The sequence below is a fragment of the Marmota marmota genome, unplaced genomic scaffold (genome assembly GCF_001458135.2).
Source record: "Marmota marmota marmota unplaced genomic scaffold, marMar, whole genome shotgun sequence".
NCBI classification, from domain to species: Eukaryota; Metazoa; Chordata; class Mammalia; order Rodentia; family Sciuridae; genus Marmota; species Marmota marmota.
In genome coordinates, this window is record NW_025999945.1 from 8681046 (window position 1) to 8708462 (window position 27417).

General features: G+C 35.8%; 1 protein-coding gene across 13 annotated transcripts in view; it reads right to left on the minus strand.

The window, feature by feature from the left end:
• Window positions 1-27417, minus strand: part of Cpeb3 (cytoplasmic polyadenylation element binding protein 3) — a 208803-nt gene that overhangs the window by 84084 nt on the left and 97302 nt on the right. For 10 of the 13 annotated variants that reach the window (XM_048801753.1, XM_048801751.1, XM_048801746.1 and 7 more), the window contains 3 exons: window positions 21797-21820; window positions 9458-9625; window positions 7620-7709 (listed from right to left, as the gene is read on the minus strand). In XM_048801753.1, the coding sequence (XP_048657710.1) occupies window positions 7620-7709; window positions 9458-9625; window positions 21797-21820 (282 nt within the window). The remainder of the gene's footprint in view (window positions 1-7619; window positions 7710-9457; window positions 9626-21796; window positions 21821-27417) is intronic. The other 3 variants (XM_048801752.1, XM_048801749.1, XM_048801757.1) reach the window with 1 other exon arrangement.

The following is a 27417-nucleotide window of genomic DNA, read 5'->3' on the forward strand; positions in this document are numbered from 1 at the left end:
ACTTATCTGACTATGAACTAAGCAAAGAAACTTGCTGCAGATATCCAAATTAGCATAAACTTCATAAAGACACTGCTTTGGGAAGCCATGTGGCATCAAATCTGGAGTCATTAAGATTCTCATCTCTTATAATTCTAGTTAACTTAGCTTCTAATTTAGCCTAAAAAAATAAACTGAAAGAAAAGTCCATAGACAAGAGTATATATAAACATTATTTCTAATAGCCTAAATGACCAACAAGCTAATAAATTAGGGTATACCAACAGGTTAGGCAGTCTGTGAAAATTATAGAAACTTGAGGGGAGAGCCAGGCATGGCAGCACGAGTGTAATCCCAGCAACTTGGGAGGCTGAGACAAGAGGATTGCAAGTTTGAGGCCAACCTCAGCAACTTAGCAAGGCCCTGTCTCAAAATTTAAAAAAATAATAAAATAAAACAAGGGGCTGGGGGTGTCGCTCAGTGGTTAAGATCCCCTTGGGGTTCAATACCTCATACCAAAAAGAAAAAGGGCAGAGGAGAGGAAAAAATGAATACAAAATTGCATCTCTGCTATTACAACCCACCCCACAAAGATGTATGAATAAAGATGGGAAGGAAACAGAAAAATGATGAGGGTTGGTTCTGCTGGGGAGGCAGAACATTGCTTTGTTCTGGTTCTATTACTTCTTTATATTAAAGTCTAGAATTAGGATAACAATGAATGACTGGGATCAGGTATTTGATAAGAGGACCTTATTGATGTCTAATCCATAATCTTCTCAAAACTCTGCCATATACTCTGGTGCTGACTATTCTTTCTTGAATTTTCTTTCCTTAGTTTACCGTGAACATACTTCCAAGCTTTCATTCACCCCCACCTTCACTGCCATATCCTCTTCTTCCTCCTATTTACTAATAAAATTTACTTATTATGTTTTTCATTTACTTATCCCTTTTCTTTATAAAGATAACTCTGGACAAATATGACCTTCAACCCCAGTCTCTGCTCCCAAACACCTAATTCCAACTGCCTATTAGGTATCTCCTCTCAGATCAGATGTGAGGATATATCAAACTTTATATCAAACCATCTCTACATTTCTCTTTTGGCTATCCTATACTCAACAATGTCACAAATCTCCCATTCAGTGGGAGGAATTTAGCAAGACCCTACCATCGAATCTGCCACCATCATGATCTACTCTACCACTAAGAGCCAAAGGTCCCTTCCTCCCCACCATCTAGTAGTATCTTACGGCTAGTATCCCAGGTCTTCATATTCCTTATAACTTCTTGTAAGCTTAATTACAGAAATCTCCTAAGTGGTCTTTCCAACAGACCCAGTCTTAAAAAATAAAACCATACATAAAAACTCAACCTCTTCCTTGCTCAAAAAATAAATGCCTTTAGTGAGACCTCTATTCTATGTGTAATTTCTTATTTACTCTCATAACAAATCCCATGTAGACACCATTATTTTGCCCCCCTTTTTTGAAATGAAAAAATAGAGATTTGGGAAGATTAAGAATTGGCCTAAGGATACAACGGTGGCAAGATATAGAACAGAATTCAGCTCAGGAAGTTTATTCCAGAGTTTGTATGCTTGATCACTGGTTACTCAGATCAAGTCTTAGGCCTGGCAGTCAGATTCCCACATAACCCAAACTTAATTAAAGACTGTCTTGAACATGTCTATCTCTGGGCTATTCTTATTCCTAAATAAGACTAGTACAATGCAATTAAGAACTTTGGGCACTGAGGTCAGCCTGTTTGGGCTCAAATTCTAGTCCTCCCATGACCTTGGACAAACTACCCTCTTTTAATCCTATTTCTACCTTTATAAAATGATAATAATAATAGCACCTACCTTGTGGAATTGGGAAAATTAAATCAGATTAAGCACAGAAAATAGTGACCCACTGCCTGGCCCACTGCAAGCTATCTGTAAACACCAGCCAGCCTAAAAATTATAATTCCACCCCCCTTGCACTTTCTGCCTATTCTTTTCCCACCTACCTTCAAAGATCAAGTTTTACACAGCCCATAGTCAACTGTTTCTTTTCTGAATGCCTAGAATTCCATTTAAAATTTATTTTTGGTCGTGCTGGGGATGGAACCCAGGACTTCAGCACATGTTAAACAAGCACTCTACCACTGAGCAACATCCCCAGCCCTGCCTAGAGTATTTTTTGCTCACTTGTCATTGACTGTAAGGTTGATTTAATAAAAATAACATTATTCAAACTACCATATGCAGGATCTTTTCTGTTTGTTGCTTTGTTTTGTTTTTGGTACTAGGGATTGAACCCAGGAACACTCTACCACCAAGCTACATCCCCAGCTCTTTTTATTTTTTATTTTGAGACAGGGCCTTACGAAGCTGCCCAAGCTGTCCGTGAACCTGTGATCTTCCTATCTTACCCTCCTGAAAAGCTGGAATTACAGGCATGGGCCATTGCACTTAGCTGCCAGAACTGTTTTAAGCACTGAATAGGAATTTATTCATTTTAATCCTCATCACAACCTTATGAAGCAGGTCCTATTATTATCTTTTTTTTTGCAGGAGATGAAACTAAGGCCCAGAAAGGTTGAACAACTTACTTATGGCCATAGAACTACTAAATGGAGGAGCCCAGCAAGTGTGGCTCCAGAATCCATGTTCTTTACCATTATTTAATGTTTCACATTTGTATTTTTAAGATTCCTTTAGGAAACTGTAGCCTTTTCAAATCAAGAATAGTATCTTAGCTGGGTGTGGTGGTACATTCCTGTAATCCCAGCAAATCAGGAGGCTGAGGCAGAAGGGTCACAAGTTGAAGGCCAGCCTTGGCAATTTAGAGAAGCCCTAAGCAACTTAGTAAGGTCCTGTCTCAAAAGTAAAAAATTAAAAAAGCTTGGGGTATAGCTCAATGGTAAAGTGTCCCTGAGTTCAAATTCCAGTTATCCCCCACACCCACAAAAAAGAATAGATTCTTTTAATCAGATTTGTGGCATATGCCTATAATCCCCAGCATATGGAAGCTGAGGTGGGGATTGCCAATTCAAGGTTTAACTTAGAAATTTAGTGAGGCCGTAAGTAACTTAGCAAGATCCTGTCTCAAAAATAAAAAATAAGGGTCAGGTATAATCCCAGTGTCTTGGAAGGCTGAGGCAGGAGGATCATGAGTTCAAAGTCAATTTCAGCAACTTAGGCCCTAAGCAACTCAGCAAGACACTGTTTCTAAATAAAATATAAAAAGGGCTAGGGATGTGGCTCAGTGGTTAAGTAACCCTGGGTTCAATCCCCAGTACCAAAAAAAATTTAAAACATAAAATAAGAATAAAAGTTAAAAAGGACTGGGGACGTAGCTCAGTGGCAGAACTCCCCTGGGTTCAATCCCCAGTACCAAAAAAAAAAAAGAGTAGTATCTTCTCTAGATTCCTTACAAGACCAAACATAGACTGATGCACAACAAATATTTAACTGATATTCCCAACATTGCATGATCATTTTTACCAGAACCCTAGCCCTCTGTTTACACTTATTTTGTTCTCCCACCAGCCCTTTTCAATAACTACCTTCAAACTCTTCATCCCGAAGTTATTATAAATATAATGACATCAATGATTATGCTGTAAGAATCAAGTACAGTGTGGGATTTGGTTCATGCCCTAACCTTCAGGAGAACCTCTCCTTCTAGGACTCATAATTTCAACTCTCCTATTCTATAACTACAAGAAGCTATGTGAACATCATCTCAGGAAACTTTTCCTTACTGTTTTGACAATAGTTAGATTTCTTCTCATCATTCAGAACTAAATACAGAAAACATTTTGTTTCAATTTTACAACTAGTTCTTTAAAAGTATTTTAAACTGATATTTCTATTTGACTTGACTCTATTTTCTTTACTCCTAAAATAAATGCCACATGAATACCTTCATATTTACTCTCTGGCAGACTAGATCAATTTAGGGGAAACTCCAACAAATAAATCTTACCTCTTCAAGGCCCTCCTTTTGTATCATGTTCTCCTACCTCACAACATTCCACCCACACTTCTCTCTTTACGGGACTAAGGCCTTTTTCAGACTCAGTCTTTCCCATATAATAGTTTCTCCTGGGAATGTGTTTCCCTGTACTTTATAACTAACCCCTCAATTTCAGGTCCGCTTAAATGCCATTTTCTTGAGAAGCTACTCTCCATATTCCCAATCTACATGGTATCCCCTCTCTTTTGACTCCTTACTGTGCTTTTTATTTTCCCTTTAAGGAACTTGCCACAGCCTGAAATCATGTTCATTTTTGTGACTATTTCATTAACTGCTTATCTCCACCAGGAATATAAATTTGTAAGGTCTGGGACCACATCATAAAGACAAACATGCTGACTTCTACACTTTCCATCTTCTCAGTGGTGCTCTGGGGAGGTACCAAGCATTTGCCTGTTATCTACAGGCAAACTGAATTCAGAGGGCTCTGCGTATCCTCAAATACCTCTGCCCACTGTGCTGCATGGAGCACCAGTCTGTTCCATGTCCTACTCTGTTAGCTCAACAACATTTAAGGGAAGAGTTGATGCAACTGACCCCTGTTTTGCCACATGGATTTTAACCATCTCATAATCCACTGAAAAATGGTCATGGTATTGCAAACCCTACTTCAAACTGATATAAGCAAACCTGCTGGATGAATGTATGTTCTTGTCTTTTTCATTAGACATGAGAAAAAGCCCAAAGGGGTCAATAGTGGATGGCTCATGTTTTCTTCTCTACTTACACATACACCTAAAACACACAACCAAACTGTACTTTATGGCCAACCTAGGTCTTTGTAACCTAAAGAAAAATACAATGAGCAAGAGGAGGCATCAGTAGGAAGGCACTTAACAGTTTAAAGTGAACAACTTACATGTTCACAACATTATAAACCATGGGAAAGAACTGCCAAAGTTACTTCAGTCTTGGAATAATACCAAATATCTTTAGGTTCTCCCCAAATAGGTCAACTTTCAGACATTAGCTGAGAGTAAAACACAATAGGAGCCAATAGTCTAGTAATTAATTCTCTTCCCTGACCTCAATCACCAGAAAGGCAATCTGGTCTTAGAGGATCAGGAAATTATATTCTCTTCTTGGTCTGGCTTTCAACTGTCCATCTCAGCACAATCTCAGCTATAAAATGAGCACACCAGCACTAAAGTACTATAGTTCTATACTATTATGCCATGATACAGGAGTGGTATCAAAAACTATGGAGATTGTGGGCTTGGATATAGCTCAGTTGGTAGAGTGCTTGCCTTGCATGCACAAGGCCCTGGGTTCAATCCCCAGAACCACAAAAAAAAAAAAAAAAAAAAAACCTATGGAAGTTGTAGAGCTGCTAAACTCTGTATCACTCAGAACAACTCTAACATTCTCTTTTCAATGCTCTATGACAAATTTAAGTAAGATGTTGTGAATTTGACATATAAACAGAGAAGGTAGGTAAGAATGGTGATCCAGAAGCCATTAGATATAAGGTATGAGTGAGAGAGGCAAACATATTTAGTTTGGAAAAGAGTATCTGATCGTCTTTTAAATATCCAGAGACAAATGTCACAATGATGACTTGGTCTGTTCCTCTTCATAAAACTGCACCAACCGATGGGTAAAGATTGCAGGCAAGCATGTGACACAACAGATGAAAAACATTTAATTAGGTCTACAGATGTATTGACTTCCTCTGAAATAAATTGCCTCCTTTGTCATTGAATGTCTCAGAAGCTAACTTAGCAATTTCATGGGCCATTTTAGAGAGGGAATCAACAAACTTTTTTCTGTAAGGAGATCTAAGGACCATGTGTAATCCTTTAAAGAATGTAAAAACCAAGTGGGGTGCAGTGACACAAGGCTTATAATACTACCAACTGGGGAGGCTCAAATGTGTGATCTGTTGCCTTTCTTCAGTTAAACTCTAATTTGAGTTTGAGGCCAGCCTGGGATATATAGTGAGACTCCGTCTCAAATCAAAATAAAAAGGTCTAGGGATGTGGCTTAGTTCATAATGCCCTAGGTTCAATCCCTAATATTACCAAATAAATGAATGAATGAATTAATTAATTAATTAATCCTTAGTTCACAGGCCATACAAAACAGGTAGTTATTTATCCTTGTTCTAGAGGAAGCTGTCTAAAAGAAATATGAATCACATATGTAATTTTAAATTTTCCAGAATATATACTTAGAGATAAAAAGAAATGGGCAAAGCTAATTTTAATGTTTTAATCCAATATATCAAAAATTATGTTAACACATAAACAAAATTAGTAATGAGATCTTTTACATTTTAAAAAACAAAATGTTTGAAGTCTGTTGTGTATATATATGTATTTTTAAATATTTATTTTTTAGTTATAGGTGGACACAACGTCTTTATTTTATTTTTATGTAGTGCTGAGGATTCAGCCCAGTGCTTCACGATGCTAGGCGAACACTCTACCTCTGAGCCACAAACCCAGCCCTACATTGTACATTTTATGACTTATACCATATCTCAATTCAAACAGGCACATTTCAAGTGCTCATTAGCTATGTGCGGCTATTATATTGGATCAAGCTGTTCCAAAGAAACTTGGGTTTACCATTAGGACATAAAACAGATTATCTTCATTTTTTATTTTTATTTTTTTTGTGGGATTGGGGATCTACTCCAGGACCTCATACATGTTAGGCAAGCTGTCTATCATAAGCTACATTCCCAGCCCTTTTATTTTTCACTTTATTTGAAACCGAGTATCACTAAGTAGCCCAGGCTCAAATGTGTAATCTGTTGCCTTTATTCAGTTAAGCTCTAATTTGATTCCTATACAAGGTATAGGAAGGATAGTATTTTGATGCCACCTTCTTGTGGTGAGTAATGTTATATGATAATACAAACAAAAAGCCACATTTTAGAAATGAAAGGTATCACTCAAACAGATCTACAGAACACCACCCAGAAGAAAACTTTCTCTTTAACTCCAAATACTCTTCTTTATAAATGTAAGAGCATGCTCAGAGTGACTATCACCAAAAAAGTTCCCTAATTTCTACAGAAATTATAAACCATGAACAGACAAAGCAATGTATTTTCATCCCTCATCAATTATCAAAAGAGCCTACCCCAAACAAGGGAAGAAAGATCATGTGAAGAATCTTTTGCTAGTTCATCTTCCACCCATAGAACAGGCTAAGTCACTTAAGATAGAGACATGAATGAAGATAATTTCATTCAACGCCATTCTTCAGCCACTAGGTTTTCAAGTTTGGAGTTTATAAGATTTATAAAACCATAGGACTGTGAGACACAAAAAAATTTGATCTTAACAATCTTTTCCTCTACCATTGCTGATATTACTCAAAATCCTAAATCTTTACTATCAAAATAATGAAAAGTTAGCAGAAAGCTCATTCACAACAGATTCACAGAATCTCACTTTCAATAAAATAGGGCCATGAAACAATCAGTGTACTCCTGGGGGAAGAGTTTTCAAGTGGGAGACACAAAAAGATAATCGATGTAATGTTTTCCTAATTAGGAAAAAAAAAAAAGGCTATTTCAAGAGTTAAAAGGCTGCCTTACCCTAAACTATCAGACTCCCTCTGTAAGAGGTTGACAGTGGGGACATTTAAGTGCATTACCTTTAGGAGGAAAATATGACTTGCTTTCTGCTTTGTGAGGCCAGTCTACCACGAGAGGTCCAAACCTGCGAAAACTGGCAGTGATCTCATCTACAAAATAAAGAAGGAATGTTAGCAAAAGAGAAAGAAAAAAAAAAAAAAGAATTACAATCAGAGTAGCCCAAAACACATCTTTTTATTAAAAAAAAAAAAAAGTTTTGAGAGTTACTTTCTAAAGCATTTTTAAAGAAGTCAAACCTACTAAGTGAAATACCACTGCTTGAGTAAATATTTGGTTATTCACTTTTTACCATGTAAAGTGTGTTTCTAACCATAATTCACTACCTTCTACTGCCAATAAATTTGATATAAAGAACTCAAAAGGAAAAAATCCAGTATTAGCTAAGGTAACTCCTCTGTCAAGTAAAAAGAAGAATCTAAAAATAGGAATGTTTTTTGTTTTTAGAAAAAAGGCAAAGGTACAGAAAATATTTAATATACACTTTAATTTGTATGGATTCTCTAGTATTATATTAGAAATAAATATGAATCTTTTGATGAAGATCGGGGCAATAAGTAGGTAACTATTTGGTAATAAGAAAATGTTAAAAGCCATTTAACATTTCTTTTTTTTCTCTAATACCTGCATACTATATATTTTATTTTTAAAAAAATTTTTAATTGATTTTTAAAAATAAATGACAGCAGAATGAATTGCATTTGTTTTTACACATATAGAGCACAATTTTTCATATCTCTGGTTGTTTATAAAGTATGTTCAAGCTCAAGTTTATCTTCTTCTTCTGATATTTGACTCAGAGCAGAAGGTTGTAACCTGGTTCCTCCTAAGGTTTAGGTTGCCAATTTCTTAGTCATGATAAAAATTTATCTTAAAGGAAATTTAATTGACAGACGCTATTAACACAGATGTGAAAACATTTTGGAGGAAAATGAGTCTCTAGATCTGTACAACTTTAATGCAGTAAGTCTAAAATAAAACTATTTTTAGAGATTTTTCTCTAATTATGAAAAAAAGGAAATCATGATAAATTACAGAAGAATCATAGCTAGAATAATGCTTGCAAAACAAATCTGTTGTAATAACTCTTTTATAACAGAGCTGAAGCCTATTAGAACTAGAGTTGTTTTTCTCCTTTAAGTTAGCTATGTCATAATTTCATTTCATTTGTACATTTAACAAACATTTATTTACAACATATTATGTGATAAAATAAATATTTTCACTGGTTTAGGCATAAATGAAAAATTATTTTTCTTTTGAGCTGGTAGTATCTCAAAACTATTATTAAGAAAAATGCTAATCTGTCTTCACTCTTATAAAAGGTAAAGGGAAACATGCTTTTCATATATATATATATATATATATATATATATATATATAAAAATATGATGGTGTGATGGACATGAACAAAAGCTCCTTACTCAGACTTATTTTAAGTTTTAACCACACCCTTTTAACTACACCTACATAATCCTGGACAAATTATTTCTCTTGGATTCTCAGTTTTCTCATCTATAAAATGGACATAAGATATATTTACTTATGAAATACTCAGCACAATGATGGACTTAAAGTAGGACTGTCATAAGTACTCATTCTCATTGTTATTTTAATATATAGCCCAAATTATTAAGTAGGAAGTGGAAGCTGTTGGGGGATGGCTGCATTGCCACATATGAACAACAGACCCTGAAGTATGTAATCTATTACTTCCTCATTTATCAAACATTCTCACCTCCAACACATTTAAGATACAAATGACCAAAAACTGACCTGAAGAAAAGAGTCAGGGTCAGATGACATAACTCAGCCTTTATAAAGTCTGTATACAACGTACCTTCATCAATATCAGGGGGAAGGCCTCCAACAAACACCTTTCTGGAGTAGCGTTCCACTCGTTCCCCATTTTGACATCGAGTAGGAGAACTTAAGCCAGATGACAAGGCCTGATCACCATGGCTGTCATCCAAAAAGGCGTCTTCAAAGGGAAAGAGAGAAGATCGACCTGAAATCAATGTAGGAGTTTCTATAATTAGAATGATTTTCTACACAATGCTTTCTTACATTGCTTTATTAGAAGCCCAAAGTGCAAGTGTGTCCTGAGCTGTTTGCTTTTCCAATAGAATATACAACTGAAGAGTACCCATGTAGAAAAGTTTAAATCATTATTTTTGTGTAAGGATATAAAGCATGGAGAATACTAGACTGATACTAAGGAAGAAGCATCAAAATTGCAGCTGTTTTCCTTGCTAAAAAATCATTACACTTTACTCCTATGGTCACCATCACAGCTGCTAAGAATATATTTGGCAGTTATTTTTCTTTTATGCAGTTACTTGTTAAAATAAAAAGAAAATATAATATTTGCTCACAGATTTTTATCTATTTTTGGTAGTGACCTCAGAGGTTATAAAGAGTGGCCTTGATAGCTAAGGGAATATTAAACTGATGATGGAGGCTAATAACTTCTCATCTAATAGCAGAACTAAAGATCAAGGTTTCCCTGTCATCCCAAGCTATTTCAATTTGAAAACAAACTTGTGCAATAATATAGGGCAAAGCAATTAAATGAACACATATAAATTAAGATGTGGGAATAAAGATATAAATATGGTAAGGATATCTTAACCCTATTAATCTAAGCTGTATTTTATATCACTCAAAATAAATAGACTACAGAATTATTTTCACTATTAACTCCATAGTCAAGTAAATTTTGTAGAGCCAAGGCATCTACCCACTCCATGTGACTATAAGGAATATATCAGAAGTTAGGTTCTGTTAATAAGTATAACATAATAATGCCACTTGGCATTACAAAATAAAATCTAAGTTTAAAAACAAATACATTTCCTGTTTGAATCTGTCAGTTCCTGGTGAAACTTTTCATTAGGTTCAAATGGAATGAACTATCTTGAGAACTCTAACCTTTGAAAAAAAGAAAAGAAAAATGTCCTTCTAAAATAAATTCATATTTTTCAAAAAACAAGAAAAAAAATCTCTTCCACATTTAGTCTATCCTGTCTATATCTCCCTGAAACCTAAGTTTTGTACCACAACAGACAACTCGCTATGAAACAGAATATTAACAACCTGAGAAAAATACTAAACATTTCTTTTACAAAAAAAAGAGTTGCTAATATAACTGTGTTTACTTTATGAACAACCCAAGTGGTGCAAGAAAGGCACTGTTTTCATATTATGAGTTAATAAATAAAAGGGCCAAATGTGGGGGTACCTATAGAATTTTTTGTTCAGCTCTTCCCAGTTTAGCTACAAAGAGACAGACTTAGTATCAAATTCATGTCCAGGTCAGCATTTCCTACAGAATGTTTGTATTCCCACCTTTTACTCTCCACACTAGTGACATGAGATGATCGTAAGACCAAACTGGGTCAGGAGGAGATACTAAATAATTTAGGAAAATACTGCATACTTTATTCCCTTCCCAGAGTTTCCAACTCACATTAGAAAATAAAAGGCTTTGAACAGTTCTGCAGTAAAGAAACATTAAGCTTCTCCAGCATTACACGGATTTAAGATAAAGGAAGTCCATAAATACAAAACTCAATGGAAAACACTTGAGGAAATATTGATCCATGTTCCAAGAGCCCCAAACGAGATACTTCCCTGCCAAAGGAGTAACAGTCTGCTGAGGGAAATAGTCGAGTACAGAATAATTATAAAATAGAGAGAAATATGAAGAGAGGTCACGTAATACTAGAGCACAATTTACTGCTCTCCTGAAGATGAGGGGGGAAGACCAGCAGAGTGATTTCACAGGAGGGCAATTCTGAGCAGAATCTTATGGGGGTAGGAAATTCTGAGGTAAAGAAAAATAATCCATAGAGAAAGGACCTTTAAAAGAGGTCTCAATCTTTCCCTCCAAACTTACTCCTCTTGAGCATCCCCTAAAACTTCAATAAAACTATTACCCAAACCTGACTCAAAAGAGAAGTCTAGGAATCATTCTTGACACACCTCTCCCTCTCTCTCCCCCACCTTCTGGCCCCTCTCATATTCCAAATGTTAAAAATGTCAAACCCATTTTTCAATAAAGCTCCAAAAGAAATCTTCCTTTAGGCCCTTTCCATCCCCAGTACTAATGGCAGATCAACATCATTGCTGTCCTGGACTCCCAGTCTAAGGTGCATACACACACAGCCTTGTCATTCCATTAATTTCTCCCTTGTACCCCACAATGTTTTCTCTACAAAACAGCCAAAGTCACCATTTTCAAACATTAATCGGATCATGTAATTACACTCCATACTCACATCTTCAAAAGCTGTCAAATGACTCCTCACTGCTTTTTGGATAAAGGACAAAAACTTCACCGGGAAGGGCAAGGTCTCTGCTTACCTCTGTGCACTACAGTTGATGCCTCTCCCTCTCGCTCACTAGCCTCCAGTCACACAGACCTCCTTTGTATTTCCTGACTGTTCTTCCTTACCACAGGTGCTAAGGACAAGGTGTTCTCTCTAGCCTCTAAACAAAACCTCCTTTCTCAAATACCCAGCTTCCTAGTTAATTCCCACTAATTCTTCAGGTCTCCTCTGAAAAGTCAGTTTCTCAGGTGGAACTTTTCAGAGTCTTTAGATTAGATTAGATACTGTCTTCTATCCATGAGTAGCATCCTATAATACGGCTTCCTAATACTTCCCCAAATGCCATTCTATATTGTGTGATTTTTACTGAGTATCTCTTTTCCCAACCCCATTAAACTATAAGCTCCATTAAGATAGGGACCAATTTAGAAGAAGGTGGCAATCAAGGAAGGACAACACTGTGTAAAAACACGCCACAACAAGTATATGCTCAAAATAATAGAGGGGCGTGAGAATGAAAGAGATGTGACCATGTCCTAGAAAACAGACCTTTCCTATCACTTTTACTTGTTCAAGCATTATGCTCTATACTTTGTATTACAAAAGCAATAGGCAATTTTCCTGCTTTCAAAGTCAATATTTCTAGCTGAAATATCAGCTTTGATTAACACTCACTCCCTGGGAACTATGATATTCCCATTGAGTCCATCTTCTGTCCTGCCAAAATGATTTCTCTAAGATACCTCTGACAGGTTAAATCCCAAATCCTATAAAGATTCTGTCACCTCCATTGGTAATTTGGAACCCCTCTCCAACACAGGGAAGCGGGGGGCGGGGGGCAGAGGGATGGATTCTACAGAAATCTGTGACTGACCATCCATGAGAAATGAGGAAGTCTTGAACGAGAATAGTGAAGGAACAGCAGCAGATGTTCAAGACATTCTTGAACAAAGAAAACCTTTCTCATGACCAACAAACCACAGCTTCCCCAGAGTATTTTGGCAAAGAAAGTAAAAGCAAGAGTTGTAAAACTGTAGACAGTTTTAAAATTGGTTATGGGTAGTTAAGACACTTCCCAAGATTTTATAAACCTCAGTCTTATTTTTAGTATTTAGAGTACTACAAACCTTAGCAATAAAGTTGCCTTGCAAATGAAACTGATAATAATTAACATATAAATGATGTTTCTCTGTGAATAGGAAAAAAGAATATAGGTTTCAGAGCCCAACCCCCAAATCTACTAAACTGAATCTGTGGATGTAAGACTTGAAAATCTGCATTTTCACAAATTTCCTCAAAGATTCTTAATGCTCAATTTTAAGAACCACTTAAATGGATTAATATCCATCTGTCTGCAACAGGGCAGTCACTGAATGAGATATTATATGAAGTATATGGGGTCTTGAGAAACATCCAAGTTCATTTAAGTTAAGGAAAGCATATTCTCACAATTAGAATATAAAATGTATAACATAATCAACCTTACTATAACATGACTGCCTGAAGTGCTAGTGGAATAAAAAGTTAAAGCCTACAGGAAGCATTAAAATATAGAAATGAGAGCTAGAGGATATTATAGCTCAGTGGTAGAATACTTGCATAGCATGTAAGAGGCCCCGGAACCATAAAAAAATATTTTTTTTCTAAATATGACAACAACAACACAACTGTAGATCACGAATTGATAGTACAAACAAATAGGAGATAGCAGAACTTTACTATATGGGTAGGATGATTCCTTTGCAAAACAGAATAATAGTTCATCTGATATTTCCATAGCCTAAAAACCATCTATTTCTCTCTGCTCTAATTATAAGCTTCTGAGAGACTATTCCGTGAATAAATGTGGCATTTTGCTAGTATAAAAGGGTTACTTTTGAACTAGTGACAAATTTTGCTTCTATATAAATCCATCTCCACAATAAATTAACACATTGGTATTCTGAGTTGTCCAGTGAACCTTGTGAAGCTGGTGTTCACACATTCATTTGGTTGGCACAAAAGCCATCCTCAAGATAAATCATCCCTTGGAAGACTGCTAAAATTCATTCCCAGATAAGTATTACTAGTAACTGAAACATTAAGAGGCTACACCTAAATTATGCCCCTAAAGTACTAACTAGTGCTTTTCTGGCATATTTCTTTTCTTTAAAGCAAACATTCCCCAAGACCAAAATGTTTTAAACAAGCCACATTACTTACCCCCCAAATTATATTCTTACGTGCAGAGTATATAAGTTTGCTTTAGAACCTCAAGATATTGCCACAGAAAATATTTATATTCAACAGAAGGAGGAAAAAGACTTCTCAAATGCTGTGACTTGGTCATTGAGCTTTCCACAAATGATCTGGTTCTCTAATATCTATTCTCACTTGCTACCCAGAATGTAATCTTTTATCCAGAAGTTGGACTAACAATCAAAGATAATGACCAATTTTTTCTTTTTTTTCCCCCTGTTACTAGGCAACAAACCCAGGTTCTCAGCTCATGCCGGGGGCAAGAGCTCTACCACTGATCCACAACCTCAGCCTCTGGACAAATGTTCTTTGAATGTGGTGGTGACTTAAAACTAATAGAGCTTTGGAAGAAAAGTGTTGCACAGAAGACCTACAAAGCACTAGTTAAGGAAAGCCTTGTCCAAGACAATTCTTCCCTAAGAGTCTCCCTTGCCTATAGCAAATCATGGGAAAATAAAGCTCACTGGCCATGCTGTGCTGCCAAATATGCTCAACTGCACCTCTGAGCTCCTGACTCCAGCAGCTCCAAGGCACTTCTGGCCTAACCCTTCCGTAAGTCTGACCATTTTCATCTTAGCCTAGCAAGTAGCTCAGAAATCAGTTACTTTGGTTTAAGAAAAATGGATTATGAGACATGACTCCCTCAAAACAAACAAAACACACAAAGAAAAAAATCAAAACAAAATCTTCCTGAAAGTAAAAACAGGTTTCAGCCTAGCTCTAGTCTGTGACTCTGGACAAGACAGTCAACTTATCTGCATCTGCATAATGACACAATTGAACTAGATGAAAGGCTTTCAAATCTCTGAAGACAGCAGAATCCCCTATATCACACAGATATCTTACATAACAAAAATAGGTCTTAGCCAGGCATGATGGTAAATGCCTGTAATCCCAGCAACATGGGAGGCTGAAGCAGGAGGATCGAAAATTGGAGGCCAGGGCTGGGATTATGGCTCAGTAGTACAGCACTTGCCTTGCACATGTGAGACCTTGGGTTTGATCCTCAGCACCACATTAAAAATAAATAAACAAAAAAGGTATTGTGTCCAACTACAAGTAAAAAATGAATATTAAAAAAAAAAAATTAGAGGCCAGCCTGGGAAACGCCATCTCAAAAAGGGGGGTTCCTAAGGGTGTAGCTAGTGATAGAACTCCCTTGGGTTAAATATCCAGTACCACACAAAAGAATAAAAACCAGATCTTATCTTGTATTAAAATGTATATCGTATGCACCACAAATCTAATGTGTTTACAAGTGAACTCTTGACATCTTCCCTCAACCTATTCTTTCCCAGTCCAATTTCAATATGTGGCATCATATTTGTCTAAAATTGCTCAAGTCAGAACCTCAATTTTTCAGTTTTCTTCTTACTTGTCACATTCATCAAAATGATGTCATCTGTTAAGTACCACTGTTGATTCTATTCTTCAGAATATTTATTTTGTTTACTTCTTTCCAATCACACTGCCATCACTCTATGCTAACTACCATTCTCTCTTGCCTAGACTACTGACATCATCTCCTAAATGGGTAACCCACTTTTCTTCCCACTCCACTCCAAGCAGCAATCAGACTGCTGTTTCAAAAACATAAATCCAATCACTTGACCCTGCTTTAAAGATTTCCTCTTGTACTTGGACCAAGCTCAAAATCCTTACCAGAAGCTAAAGTCCAGCAAGATCAAATTCCCTTCCTTCCTCCAAACTCATCTTAAGACACCCTCCTCCCTCATCCACCAAGATTCAGTCATTCTAAAGGAAACCCTTTCTTGCCTCAAGCCTTTAAAAAGAGAAGTCTTAGTGAAATATAATTCACGTGTCATACAATTCACAATTGAAACCACCAGCAGTCACTCTCCATCTTCCCCCAACATCTAGGCAACCAATAATCTCCTTTTTGTCTCCATAGTTTTTCTATTCTAGACATTTCACATAAAAGAAATCACATGATATGTAACCTTTTATGATTTAGCATAAACTTTTCAAGGTTTGTCTATGTTGCAGCATGTATCACAACCTTCCCTCAATCCTTTAACACATGCAGTTCCTTCAATCTTTCTCTTTTAAAATACCCATATTATAATGCCTGGAATTTCCTTTAAACATTCCAGGGAAAAAAGGAAGAGCAAAGAGGTGAAAGAAAAATGGGCAAAAATAGTGATAATCATTGAAGCCAAGTGATGGGTACAACAGAGTTCACTAAACTATTCTGTTTGTGTATGTTTGAAATTTTCCATAATAAAAATAAATTTAAGACACACGTCTCTCTATCCTTTGAGTTTCAGTGTAAGTATCACCTCTTCAGACGTAACTTTCCTTACTTAAAGGAATTCCTCCACTCTTTCTTGCCTGGTACTTATCACAACTTTTAAGAATAAAAATACTTGTTTCATTTATTTATTGATTCTTTCTTTTACTAGAGTGAACACTGAACAAGGCCAGAGACAATGTTTAGAGATTACAGTGTAGGCATGCAAACACTTCATGAATGGACTTTGGGTGGAAGGTCTAGAACTCACCCTTCATTCTTTCTTTTGGCTCTTCCCACAAAAGTGAAAAACTAGTGATCTTATTCCCCTCACTATCTTCTGTGCTCAAAGCTTCCTATTACTAGGATGAGCAGTACCATTTTAAGATATTACAGTCATGAACAATCAGGAAGCTCTTCAAATTATGTCCATGTTTTACTCCAGAATCATCCATATCTTTAAATAAACAAGCTCAAATAACTGGTTTGAATTTGTAGGATGGCATGTTTGTACCATGGTCTCTTCAGAATAACTGATCATTCCTCCCTTGAGCAGACTTTTGACAGAAAGACTTGACCTCAACTCAGTATACAAGTTTGTTTTATTGTACTTTAGAACTTTAATTATCAATTAAGTCATTAATTAATATCAGTAGATTTTCATGAACTAAGTATATGCAGAAGCACATTTGTAACAAGAACTCTTTATATTTGCTGATGTACATTGTTTCAAAGGATCTTTTAGGGCTAGCAATGTAGTTCAGGGATAAGGTACTTGCTTAGCATGTGTACTCCAGTATTTCAAAAAAATTATATTTTCCTTATTGCTCTATAACTAGGAAATTCCATTCAATATCAGGAGCACTGGTATAGGGCAGGTACACACTTAGCATGCATGAAGCCATGGATTCAGTCCTCAGCACCAAAATAGAAAAAAGAAAAAAATCACTGGCACAGCCAACATGTTCAGTTCACATACATACAGACAAGAGTCATATAGAAATAACGACAAAAAATCTCACACAACGTGAAATGAAAAATACAACATATATTAAATGTGTACACAAAGATCTTGGATAACACTACTCAAAAGACTTGTTTCAAATATGGGTTATAATTGTATATGAGAACACATATTAAAGCTTGTTAAAGAAAGAATATTCCTAAAATAAAATGCTGAGATTCGTTGGTGTAACAAAAAGGAATTATCTGCTGGAACAAAATAAAAATGGACATCGATGAGAAAACTAAATAAACACATAAAGCTGATATTAACTTTCACATCTATTCTTCTTCTCTACTACTACTATTTTACCTATATTACTACAAGTATTTGGTGTGCACCCTCAACACTTCCATCCAAGTCTTTAGCTGATGCCCAAGTTTCCTGCAGTCACTACTCATATCATGAAACCCTATTTCAAAAGCCTTCAATGTCCATGTCCAAGAGTCTCATCCTTTGTTTCAAAAACCATTCATCAAGGAAGCATAGACCATTCTCACTGCCAACTTGTCCTCTCCAGCTGGCCCCATGCACACACTCAGGGACATATGCTCCAAGCATCTGGTCATGCCAATCTCACCTCTAAAGCTTTCTTCTCAGTTGAATAACATACTAGAATGCTTGCTTCACATTCCTCTTCCATCATCCAAATAGTTCGTGAAATTCTACCTATTTCAGGAAACTTTTTCCAGGTTTATCAAGTAAGGCGTAAGATTCCAATGGCCTAATTCTTGCTGATAGAACTCAAAACTTTCACATATATTTCCATTACTTTCTATTCCTAAAAGATTTATAAGCACGTGTAACACATAGAATATGAGTTCTAGTCTTAATCATAGGTAGAATGAAGTAACACATCAGCAAGTTTATTTTTATACATTTTTGGTGCAAGTCTAAATGTTAATTGGAAGAAGCTGGGAATAGTGGTGCATGCCTGTAATCCCAGATACTCAGAAGGCTGAGACAGAAGGATAGCAAGTTCAAGGCCAGCCTCAGCAATTTAGAAAGGCCCTTAGCAACTTAGTGAAACCCTGTTTCAAAATAAAAAATAAAAAGAGCCTGGGATGTAGCTCAGTGGTTAAATGCCCCTAGATTCAATCCCTGTTACGAAACAAAACAAAAAAGTTAATTGGAAGAAAGATCAAACATCATTTTAATCCTGATCACTTGAATAAATGAGCATGAGGAAGCCTGTCAGTTCATCAAAATTACACTATGCAGAGTCCACATGAGTATATCTTAGGGAATGGGAATGTTAGAGATGAGGTGTATGTGCTCCATCCCAAGTGGCTACATCATTATATTTAAGGAACATGACTCTTCTTCTTTTTTAGATTTGGGGGTATACTAAGCATGAAACAAACATTCTCACTTTCAAAATTCAGTCTTTCAATGTTTCCCCCTCCTCCTTTCTTTCTGTCTCCATTCCCTGGTTGATCTATAACTATCAAATTTCAGACTTAAAGAGAGCAGACATCACATCATTGACATACATAGTACAGTGTTTTGTAAAAATGAAAATATGACATTTGAAAGCAATTAAGTCAAACTTTACAAATACATATGGAGAAGGTAATACAGAAAAAAGAATACCCAGTGGCTCGGGAATTTATTTTGAGACGGGATCTCAAAATAAAAAATAAAAAGGGCTGCAAATGTGGCTCGGTGGTTAAGTGCCTCTAGGTTCAATCCCTGGTACCAAAAAACAAAACAAAACAAAACAAAAGTAATTGTTTTCAGGAGCTTAGAAACTACACAATTTTATACTTTATGTGTGTGTATGTGTTGCTGGGGATCAAACCCAGGGCCCTGTACATGTGAAGCAAGCATTCTACCAACTGAGCTATATTCCAGCCCTGATTTTATACTCTTTATGTCTATAATATAATGTGCTATTATTTACAAAAACAAGATAATTATTATTGTGTTTTAGAGAAGGGGTCTTGCTATGTAGCCAAGACTAGCCCCAAATCCTGGGCTCAAGGGAGCCTCCTGTCTCAGCCTCTGGAGTAGATGGGACTACAAGGCATGCCACTGCATCCAGCTAATAAAATAATTTTTAAAAACTTAAGATGCTGGGCTGAGGATATAACTCAGTGATAGAGCACCTGTCTAGCATTCATGAGGCCCTGGGTTCAATCCCCAATACTACTAAATAAATAAATAATAAATATAATTTAAAACTAAAAATATGATGCCAAACTCAGTTCTACATAGATGTAAGCGTGTTTGTTATTTCAAAATAATTCTAATGAATGAGCATTTAATATAGGCTAATATACATAGGGCATAGTGCTAGGCATAAGAGACAACTGTCTATCAAAGAACTTATCTCCAGTTGAACAGTCAGGGCATAGAAAAGAAAAGTGCAAAGCAACAGAAAGAGAGAAAAAACTGTCCTCAAGGCCACTGGCAAAGTTTCCTAGAAAGCGTAAGTCCTGAATTGGGCTTAAACTAGTGAAATAATAGGTTATACAAGTAGATGAGAGTATGCCAGAAAGTAAGAAAACATGGATTGGTCAGGGGAGGAGAAGGAGCTAAAAATGAGAGATAATGAAACAGGGAGGGACCAGATCACAGGAACCCTGAATGAGGAAGAATATGGGTGATATGGACAAAACAGATTAGGCACTAGAAATGGAACAGCAGAAACAAAAGCAGTAGAAAAGAGAAGCACAAGGCTGGAGAAACTAGAGGTGAAATCTTAACAAGATCTGGTGATTGATTAATATGTGAGAAGAGGAGAGGCCAGTCCCTGTTTATTTTCCAAGTGAAATGGTCCATTTCCTATTCCTTCTTAACAGTGATCATTTTTCTAGCATAAAAAAAAGCATAGTACAGAATGATTTTAATAATATCTCTAGCTTTAACTTTTAAAATTTAAAAATAAGAAAAGCAAAAAATTTAATGTTATTAATTTCTACAGTTGAGAAATAACCAAAAGTAGAAATATTTTTCCACATGATGATGTTGAAAAGCAAAGCAATTAGATGGTTCTACCATACATTCAACAAATATTTACCATGGAATAATAATACAATACTATAAATTTAACATCATTATCTTTTCTTCGAGACAACTATGAAGTCAGAGACAGCCTGATAAATGGTAAACATTTAGCAAATAAAGAATCAAAACACAAATTTCAATCTTGGCTCTGGGTTTTAACTTGAGGTCACACAGCAAGTAAATTACTTCCCCAGCTTCTGCAAATGAGCGCCAAAGCATCTTACATTTATGAAATGTTTTTGATTTATTTTCTTGTCCTTTTTTAAAAACCAGAACTTCATTAATATTCTGAAGTTGGACAAGATTGGTTTTATTACTTCATAATTTACTGATGAAGACACCAGATCTAAGTGATAAGGCAGTGATTACAACGTAGGTGTTTGGCCTGATGTTCTCCTATATTCTTTCCACTACACTAAGCTTTCCCTAGCTACTTCCTAAAATTACTTGAAAAAAAATACAGATATGGAAATGCTTTAGAAAGGCTACAGCATTACACAAATCGAAGTTAAATTGCTTCATTCAGGAATTACCAGGAAAGAACACAGGTTTTATAGGGACTTAAGCCCATTTTGATACACCTCTTTAAGAAAAATAACACAACATTATAGGTAAAGACTTTGAAAGGCACTCACCCCTGCAGATAACAGCCCCTAAAATTTAAGCTTTGGGGTAAATTTGTTCTTGGATGTGGCAAAATAAATAAAAAATAAATAAATAAATCACCAGTTAACCTGAGATCAAAAAACACCTTCTAAAACCTACCCTCTGCCTTTTAAGTAGTATTAAGTAGTTTGAAAATAGAACCAAATTGAGTCAGGCATAGTGGCACACGCCTATAATTTCAGCAACTGAGGCTGAGGCAGGAGAACTGTACATCTGAAGCCAGCTTGGACAAATTAGCGAAACCCTCAGCAACTTAACAAGATCCTATCTCAAAATATACAAAGTACTGGAGATGTAGGTGAGTGGTAAAGCAACCCTGGGTTCAATCCAGTGTACCCCCAACTCAGAAAAGGAACAGAACATAGTGAATACAAGGCAAAAAAATACATATGCTTGGCCTTTTATTTCCTCACATTTATTCACAATAAGCCAGAAAACAAAATTTCCAGGTAGAAAAAATCTTCTCCATACCTTTATTAGGCTTAAAAGAACAAATTACCAAAAAACAGTAAAAGTCATTGTAATGAAAGTAATAAATTAATTACTTTGCTAAAATAATTAAGTTAAAACATCACACCATATAACAATTTTTGTTTTATACACACAGGGATTAAATACACACACACTCATATTTACTCACAATTTGGCAAGCAAAAGATCTCATTAAAAAATTTTTTTTACCTCGTCTCCGCCCATAGCTCCTGGCTGCATGTAAACACAGAAGAAAACCATGGGTATTTGTATCAAAATGGTGAATTTAGAAATTAAAAAATATATATATCTGCACAAACCTCTTTTAAGAATTTTTGGAATTATTAATCTGGAGATACTGTTCAACTTGAGTATAAACATACTATATTTTAAAAAAACTTTTATGTAAGACAAGATAAATCACAATATTAAAGAGAAATTCAACTGGAAGTAGCAGCCACTGGAACAGAAACAATGGGTTTTCAAGTTTCACATGTCTTATAAGGATTTATATTGGGGCTTATTATCTATATCAGATATAGATAAGAGTTTCTTTTTTAAATTTTGATTTGTAAATATTCATTTGCACTTTATATTTCCAACAGACATGACTCAAAGAAAAAAAAATGCCTCTAAATAACTAAAAATTGTGGCATATGGTAGTCTTTCTGAATCTCTTACCACACACACACCCACACCCACACCCACACACACACTTCATAGATGCCTCTGGAAAATACATTGGAAATTTAAATACAATTGGCTCTTGCTGTATAGAATGTGCTTCTGCAAAATTTTCAGTGAAGTTTCTCCTATTTTCTCCATTAATTTCCATACATATCACAAACGGGAGAAAACATTACCATGTACATCTATAAAACAAACTGAAAAAGTAGGAAGGAATTAAAGAACCGGGTTCATCTCAGGCCTTCATAATAGAGTACTTTGAAGGTTTTCTTTGCCTTCAAAACTGGAGGCCTACAGAATTCATTGTTACAATGCTTAACAGAGCTAGATTAAGGTATCACATATTGCTTAAAGAACTTGTCATCTAAAATGATTTCCAGCAGCACATGGTAGCACACACCTATAATCTCAGCAACTCAGGAGGCTGAGGCAGAAGAATCTCAAATTCAAGGACAGCCTGGGCAACTTAGCAAAACCCTAACCAGAAGATGAAGAGGAAGAGGAGGAAGAAGAGGAGGAGGAAGAATGATGAGGAAGAGGAGAGGATGAAGAATTAGTGGCTGTCCCCGGTAATGATGTGTGTGGAGTGCGTGTGTGTGTTCAGGCAACTGTTTGCTAAGAATGTGAATTCAAGTGCAGCTCAATATTAGCTTCAGTATCAAAACTGTATACAGATTTTTGTATAGTGGCTAAGATTCTTTGTAGAGGAAATACATTTTTAAAAATTTAGATTGTAGCTTTTTGAAGGGCTACTACCTACAGTTATATTTTAAAGCTTCTGATGTTGAATGTTCCTAAATATTTAATGGTTTCTTTAATTTCTTGTGTATGGTAGCACAGCAAACTGGTAGGAATTAGTAAATTTGGGGGTTTTTAGGATATTGCATTTTGGTTGTTTTTTTTTTTTTTTTTTTTTAATTGAGGGGCTGGGGCTGTGGTTCAGTGGTAGAGTGCTCTCCTAGCATGTGCGAGGCCCTGGGTTCCATCCTCAGCACCACATAAAAAAATAAGTAAATAAAATAAAGGCATTGTGTCCAACTACACCTAAAAAAAATTGTAGTAAAATCATGTATATTATTTCTATTGTCTTTGTCTTAATACGCTGAATTAGTTTTCCCTTTAAAAAAATTTATGCCCAATAGTTCTTAGATACAGTCGAGTGAGGTAAAATGTTTTAAATTTTGAAATCCAGATCTGGAATTTAATACACTTTAAGAAGTTCATGAACTTTCAAAGAAAGATTATGCTGTGTGCTTGATAGTTATATTCATTTATTAGGTAATTTGTCCCCCACCTGCTCTGGCCTTAGGAAACTTTATGTAGCTAGGATGGTAAATTCTAATATGTAAACATTTAATTTTTTTAAAAAATTAACAAAAAAAATTAGTTTTTTATTAAGTTCAAGGTAGAATACCCGAGTAGATTTTGAATTATATCTGAAATCTCGGATCTTAAATTTAGAATTCCTGATAACTAGCCTAAGAAGTATTTAAGATGGCTGTGATATTCCCTGACTAATCTAAATTTCACTAGGATTTGTATTTTAGAGGGGATAGCATTTATTTTAGGAATGCTTATTGAGGAGGCAGCAGTTAACTTGCAAATTGATATAAGAGTTATTAGTGAAAGTTGATCATCTATAGACTAGATATCTACAGAAGTCTTTGTTGACGGTTTGACTATTTTGATTAGCTAAGGTTTTTTTTTTTTTTTTTTCTTTTCGGTAGAGGATTGAACCCAGGGTCACTTAACCAATGAGTCATGTCCCCAGCCCATTTTTGTTTTGTTTAGAGACAGGGTCTCATTATGTCCTTAGGGTCTTGCTAAATTGCTGAGGTTGGTCTTAAACTTGCAATCCTGCCTCAGTTTTGTGAGTGGCTGGGATTACAGGTGTGCACTACCTTACCTGGCAAGATTCTCACTGATCATAAAATGAAAATTTGTTTTCAGGTGTTAGGTGACTTAGAACATTAAAATATTTGGGGTAATGTATTTCAGATGCATACCCTGGTGTAGGGCTTCCCATTTCCCTAGCTCTATAGAAATAGTAACTTTGAGCCTATTTTTTCCCATTTGTAATATGGGGTAAATACCTACTTCACAGTGTTTTAATGATGAAAATTTTATAAAGTACTTCAAAATAACACCCAATGCACAGAAAAGATGTTAAACGGAAGTTGTTAAAATCTAAATATAGAAATTTTGTGTTAATTTTTATATTTATAGATTAGACCCCAAAGCTGTCCTATTGGGTTTGTCCCCTATCTTTGGGAGACTGACATTCTGTTGTATGTAGTTTGAGAACACCCATTTGAATCAATAGCAAATCAGGCTTTGAAATGGGTCCTGCCTAGCTCATCTTTGAAATACAAATTTCAGATCTGAGAGACTTAAAAAAAAAAAAAAATGGCTGGGGTGTAAGTCTAGCTCAGTAGGAAACAGTCCCTGAGTTCAATCCCTTTTTTTTTTTTTTTAAATATCTATTTATTTATTTATTTTAGTTTTCGGCGGACACAACATCTTTGTTTGTATGTGGTGCTGAGGATCGAACCCGGGCCGCACGCATGCCAGGCGAGCGTGCTACCGCTTGAGCCACATCCCCAGCCCGAGTTCAATCCCTAGTATAAAAAAAAATTAAATTTTTCAGAGTAGAAAGACAAATTTAAAACCTCGGATTCTATAAACAACAATTCCATTTAGTCTATTTCTTAAAGCATGACATAAAATTAGCTTACACTGAAAAAGGAGGATAATTTGGAATTAAACTTATAGTGTAAAATAGTAAGCAGTAAAACAACTAATTCTAAAGAAAAAATTCTGATTTTTCAGTCACAAGGTTGAAATACTACTAGGTCAATCTCACTTTCCACTACTTTCTACTTTTTTTCAGACATCATAGTTGTCCTCAGCTCCACCCCTTTAATCTCTTCACTTTCCTACTATTCATATTAAGAACAATCATCCAATTCAAGTCCTATTTTTTTCCCTGACTACTCCCATAATACAGCCCTCAAGGGAAAAAAATCTCTTCTGAATTTACAAAGTTATTACTGTTTGCATCATTTACAAAGGAGGTACATTCCAAAAAAATTTAAGGGACTTTTATGCTTTTTATTATTTGGAATCCAAGTTAGCTTCCTAGCTTGAGCCGGAAAAACTTTGCTTCAACTATAATAATAGGAATAAATTAAAATAGACAACACTTAAGAAGAAAAGAAATAATTTTGACATTCTATCATTTGTCTCTTTGTCCCTTCCTCCCATCCCCAATGATGTCATGCTGCCTGACACCCACTGAAAAATCTCTACTGAGCAAATAAAATACTCTGTTCAAAATTACTCACCTCTGTTCTAAACAACAAATTTCCACTTTTTTGTTTGTTTTTTCATCAACTCTGACTTTTGGCCAAATAATCAATGAAAAAGAATCTGATTGCAATACTAAGGTACAAACTGACTCATTGGATCTTAGCATCCTTAAAGGATAAATGAGAATGCTATTCACTCAAGTCTGCAACTGCCAAACATTCATTCTGTTCACTTTGTGTAATACAGAACACAAAGTGAACAGATGCAGACAGGCTTGAGTATGGGAAGGAACATCCTGAATTGGGGAGAGGAAGACCTACCTGGAAGTTTTAACCAAATTTCCTTAAACAGTTCAGGATTTTTACAGGTTTGTATCTTTTCTCATTTCTGAACAAAGACTGTAAACAGCCTGGGACTTTGATATTTAAGGAGGCAGGACGGCATATGGAAAAGACAGTCAATTTATGAACAGCCTAGATTTATTTTCAACCCTCATTGTGGAATTTAATTATGTGATACCTTAGTTCTGATTTGAGTATTTTATTTATGATTGCTGTAGTGATCATTTTTATGGTATGTAGTGCTTTCTACAATACCAGGAACAATAATCATGCATGTTAATATCATTAATACATCACACAACTTTATAAGTATTCTTATTAACCTTTTTTTCAGATTAAGAAAATGGGACAGAGAAAGGTTAAATATCTTTTCAAAATCATATAGGTAGAAGTAAGGGATCTGGAATAAGAAGCTTAGCAGTATGACCCAGAGTCCACACTTTTTTATAGTATTAAATTACAGGGGGCAAGGTTCATATCTTGTATTCCTTTTATGTCCTCTAATAAACCTGTCAGAAAGGTCTACTCCAAGTTGGTACCCAACAAATACCCTGTTAGTTGAGTGTACAATCCAGGGAGGGAGTAATACATGAGGTAACAGACTTTCGAATGTAGGCCAACTCTGATGATAGTTTAAAATTTGATAAAGTTGCTCAGATTTAAGATCATCTGCAAATAGTCCAGTTAGATCAAACTCTTCCCTTAGATAATAAACACCAAAGAAAGAAACATGGAGGTACAAAAAGCAGTGCTTTCCCTTGGAAATAAGTATTATTTTAAAATAAGAGAGACCAGTGGCTGGGTGCAGTGGTACATGCCTATAATTCCAGCGGATTGGGAGGCTGACCACAGGAGGACTGCAAGTTCAAAGCCAGCCTCAGCAATTTAGCAAGGCCCTAAGCAACTCAGCGAGACCCTGTCTTGAAATAAAACACAAAAAAGGGTTGGGAATGTGGCTCAATGGTTGAGTGCTTGCCTTGAATGCACAAGGCCCTGGGTTCTAATCATCTATACCAAAAAATCCATACTTTACATTAGGGTTCACTCTTGGTAATTGGGTTTCAACAAATGCATCCATCATCATAGTACAATATAGAGAAGTTTCACTATCTTAAATAGCCTCTGTGTTGCTGTGCACTGTGGTGTATACCTGTAATCCCAGCTAAGAGGATCAGAAGTTCAAGCATAGCCTGGGCAAGTTAGCAAGACTCTATTTCAAAATATAAAATAAAAATGGCTGGAGGCAGGTAGCTCAGAGGTAGAACACTCCTGATTCCAACCTCCAATACCACAAGAAGAAGAAAGAAAAAGTCCTCTATGTTCCCCCCATCCCTTAGCTTCTAGCAGCAACTGATATTGTCTCCATAGTTTTGCCTTTTCCAGAATGCCATACAGTTGGAATCATACAGTATGGAGCCTTTTCAGATTGGCTTCTTTCACTGAATAATATGCACTTAAGGTTCCTCTGTATTTGATAACTCATTTCTTTTTAGC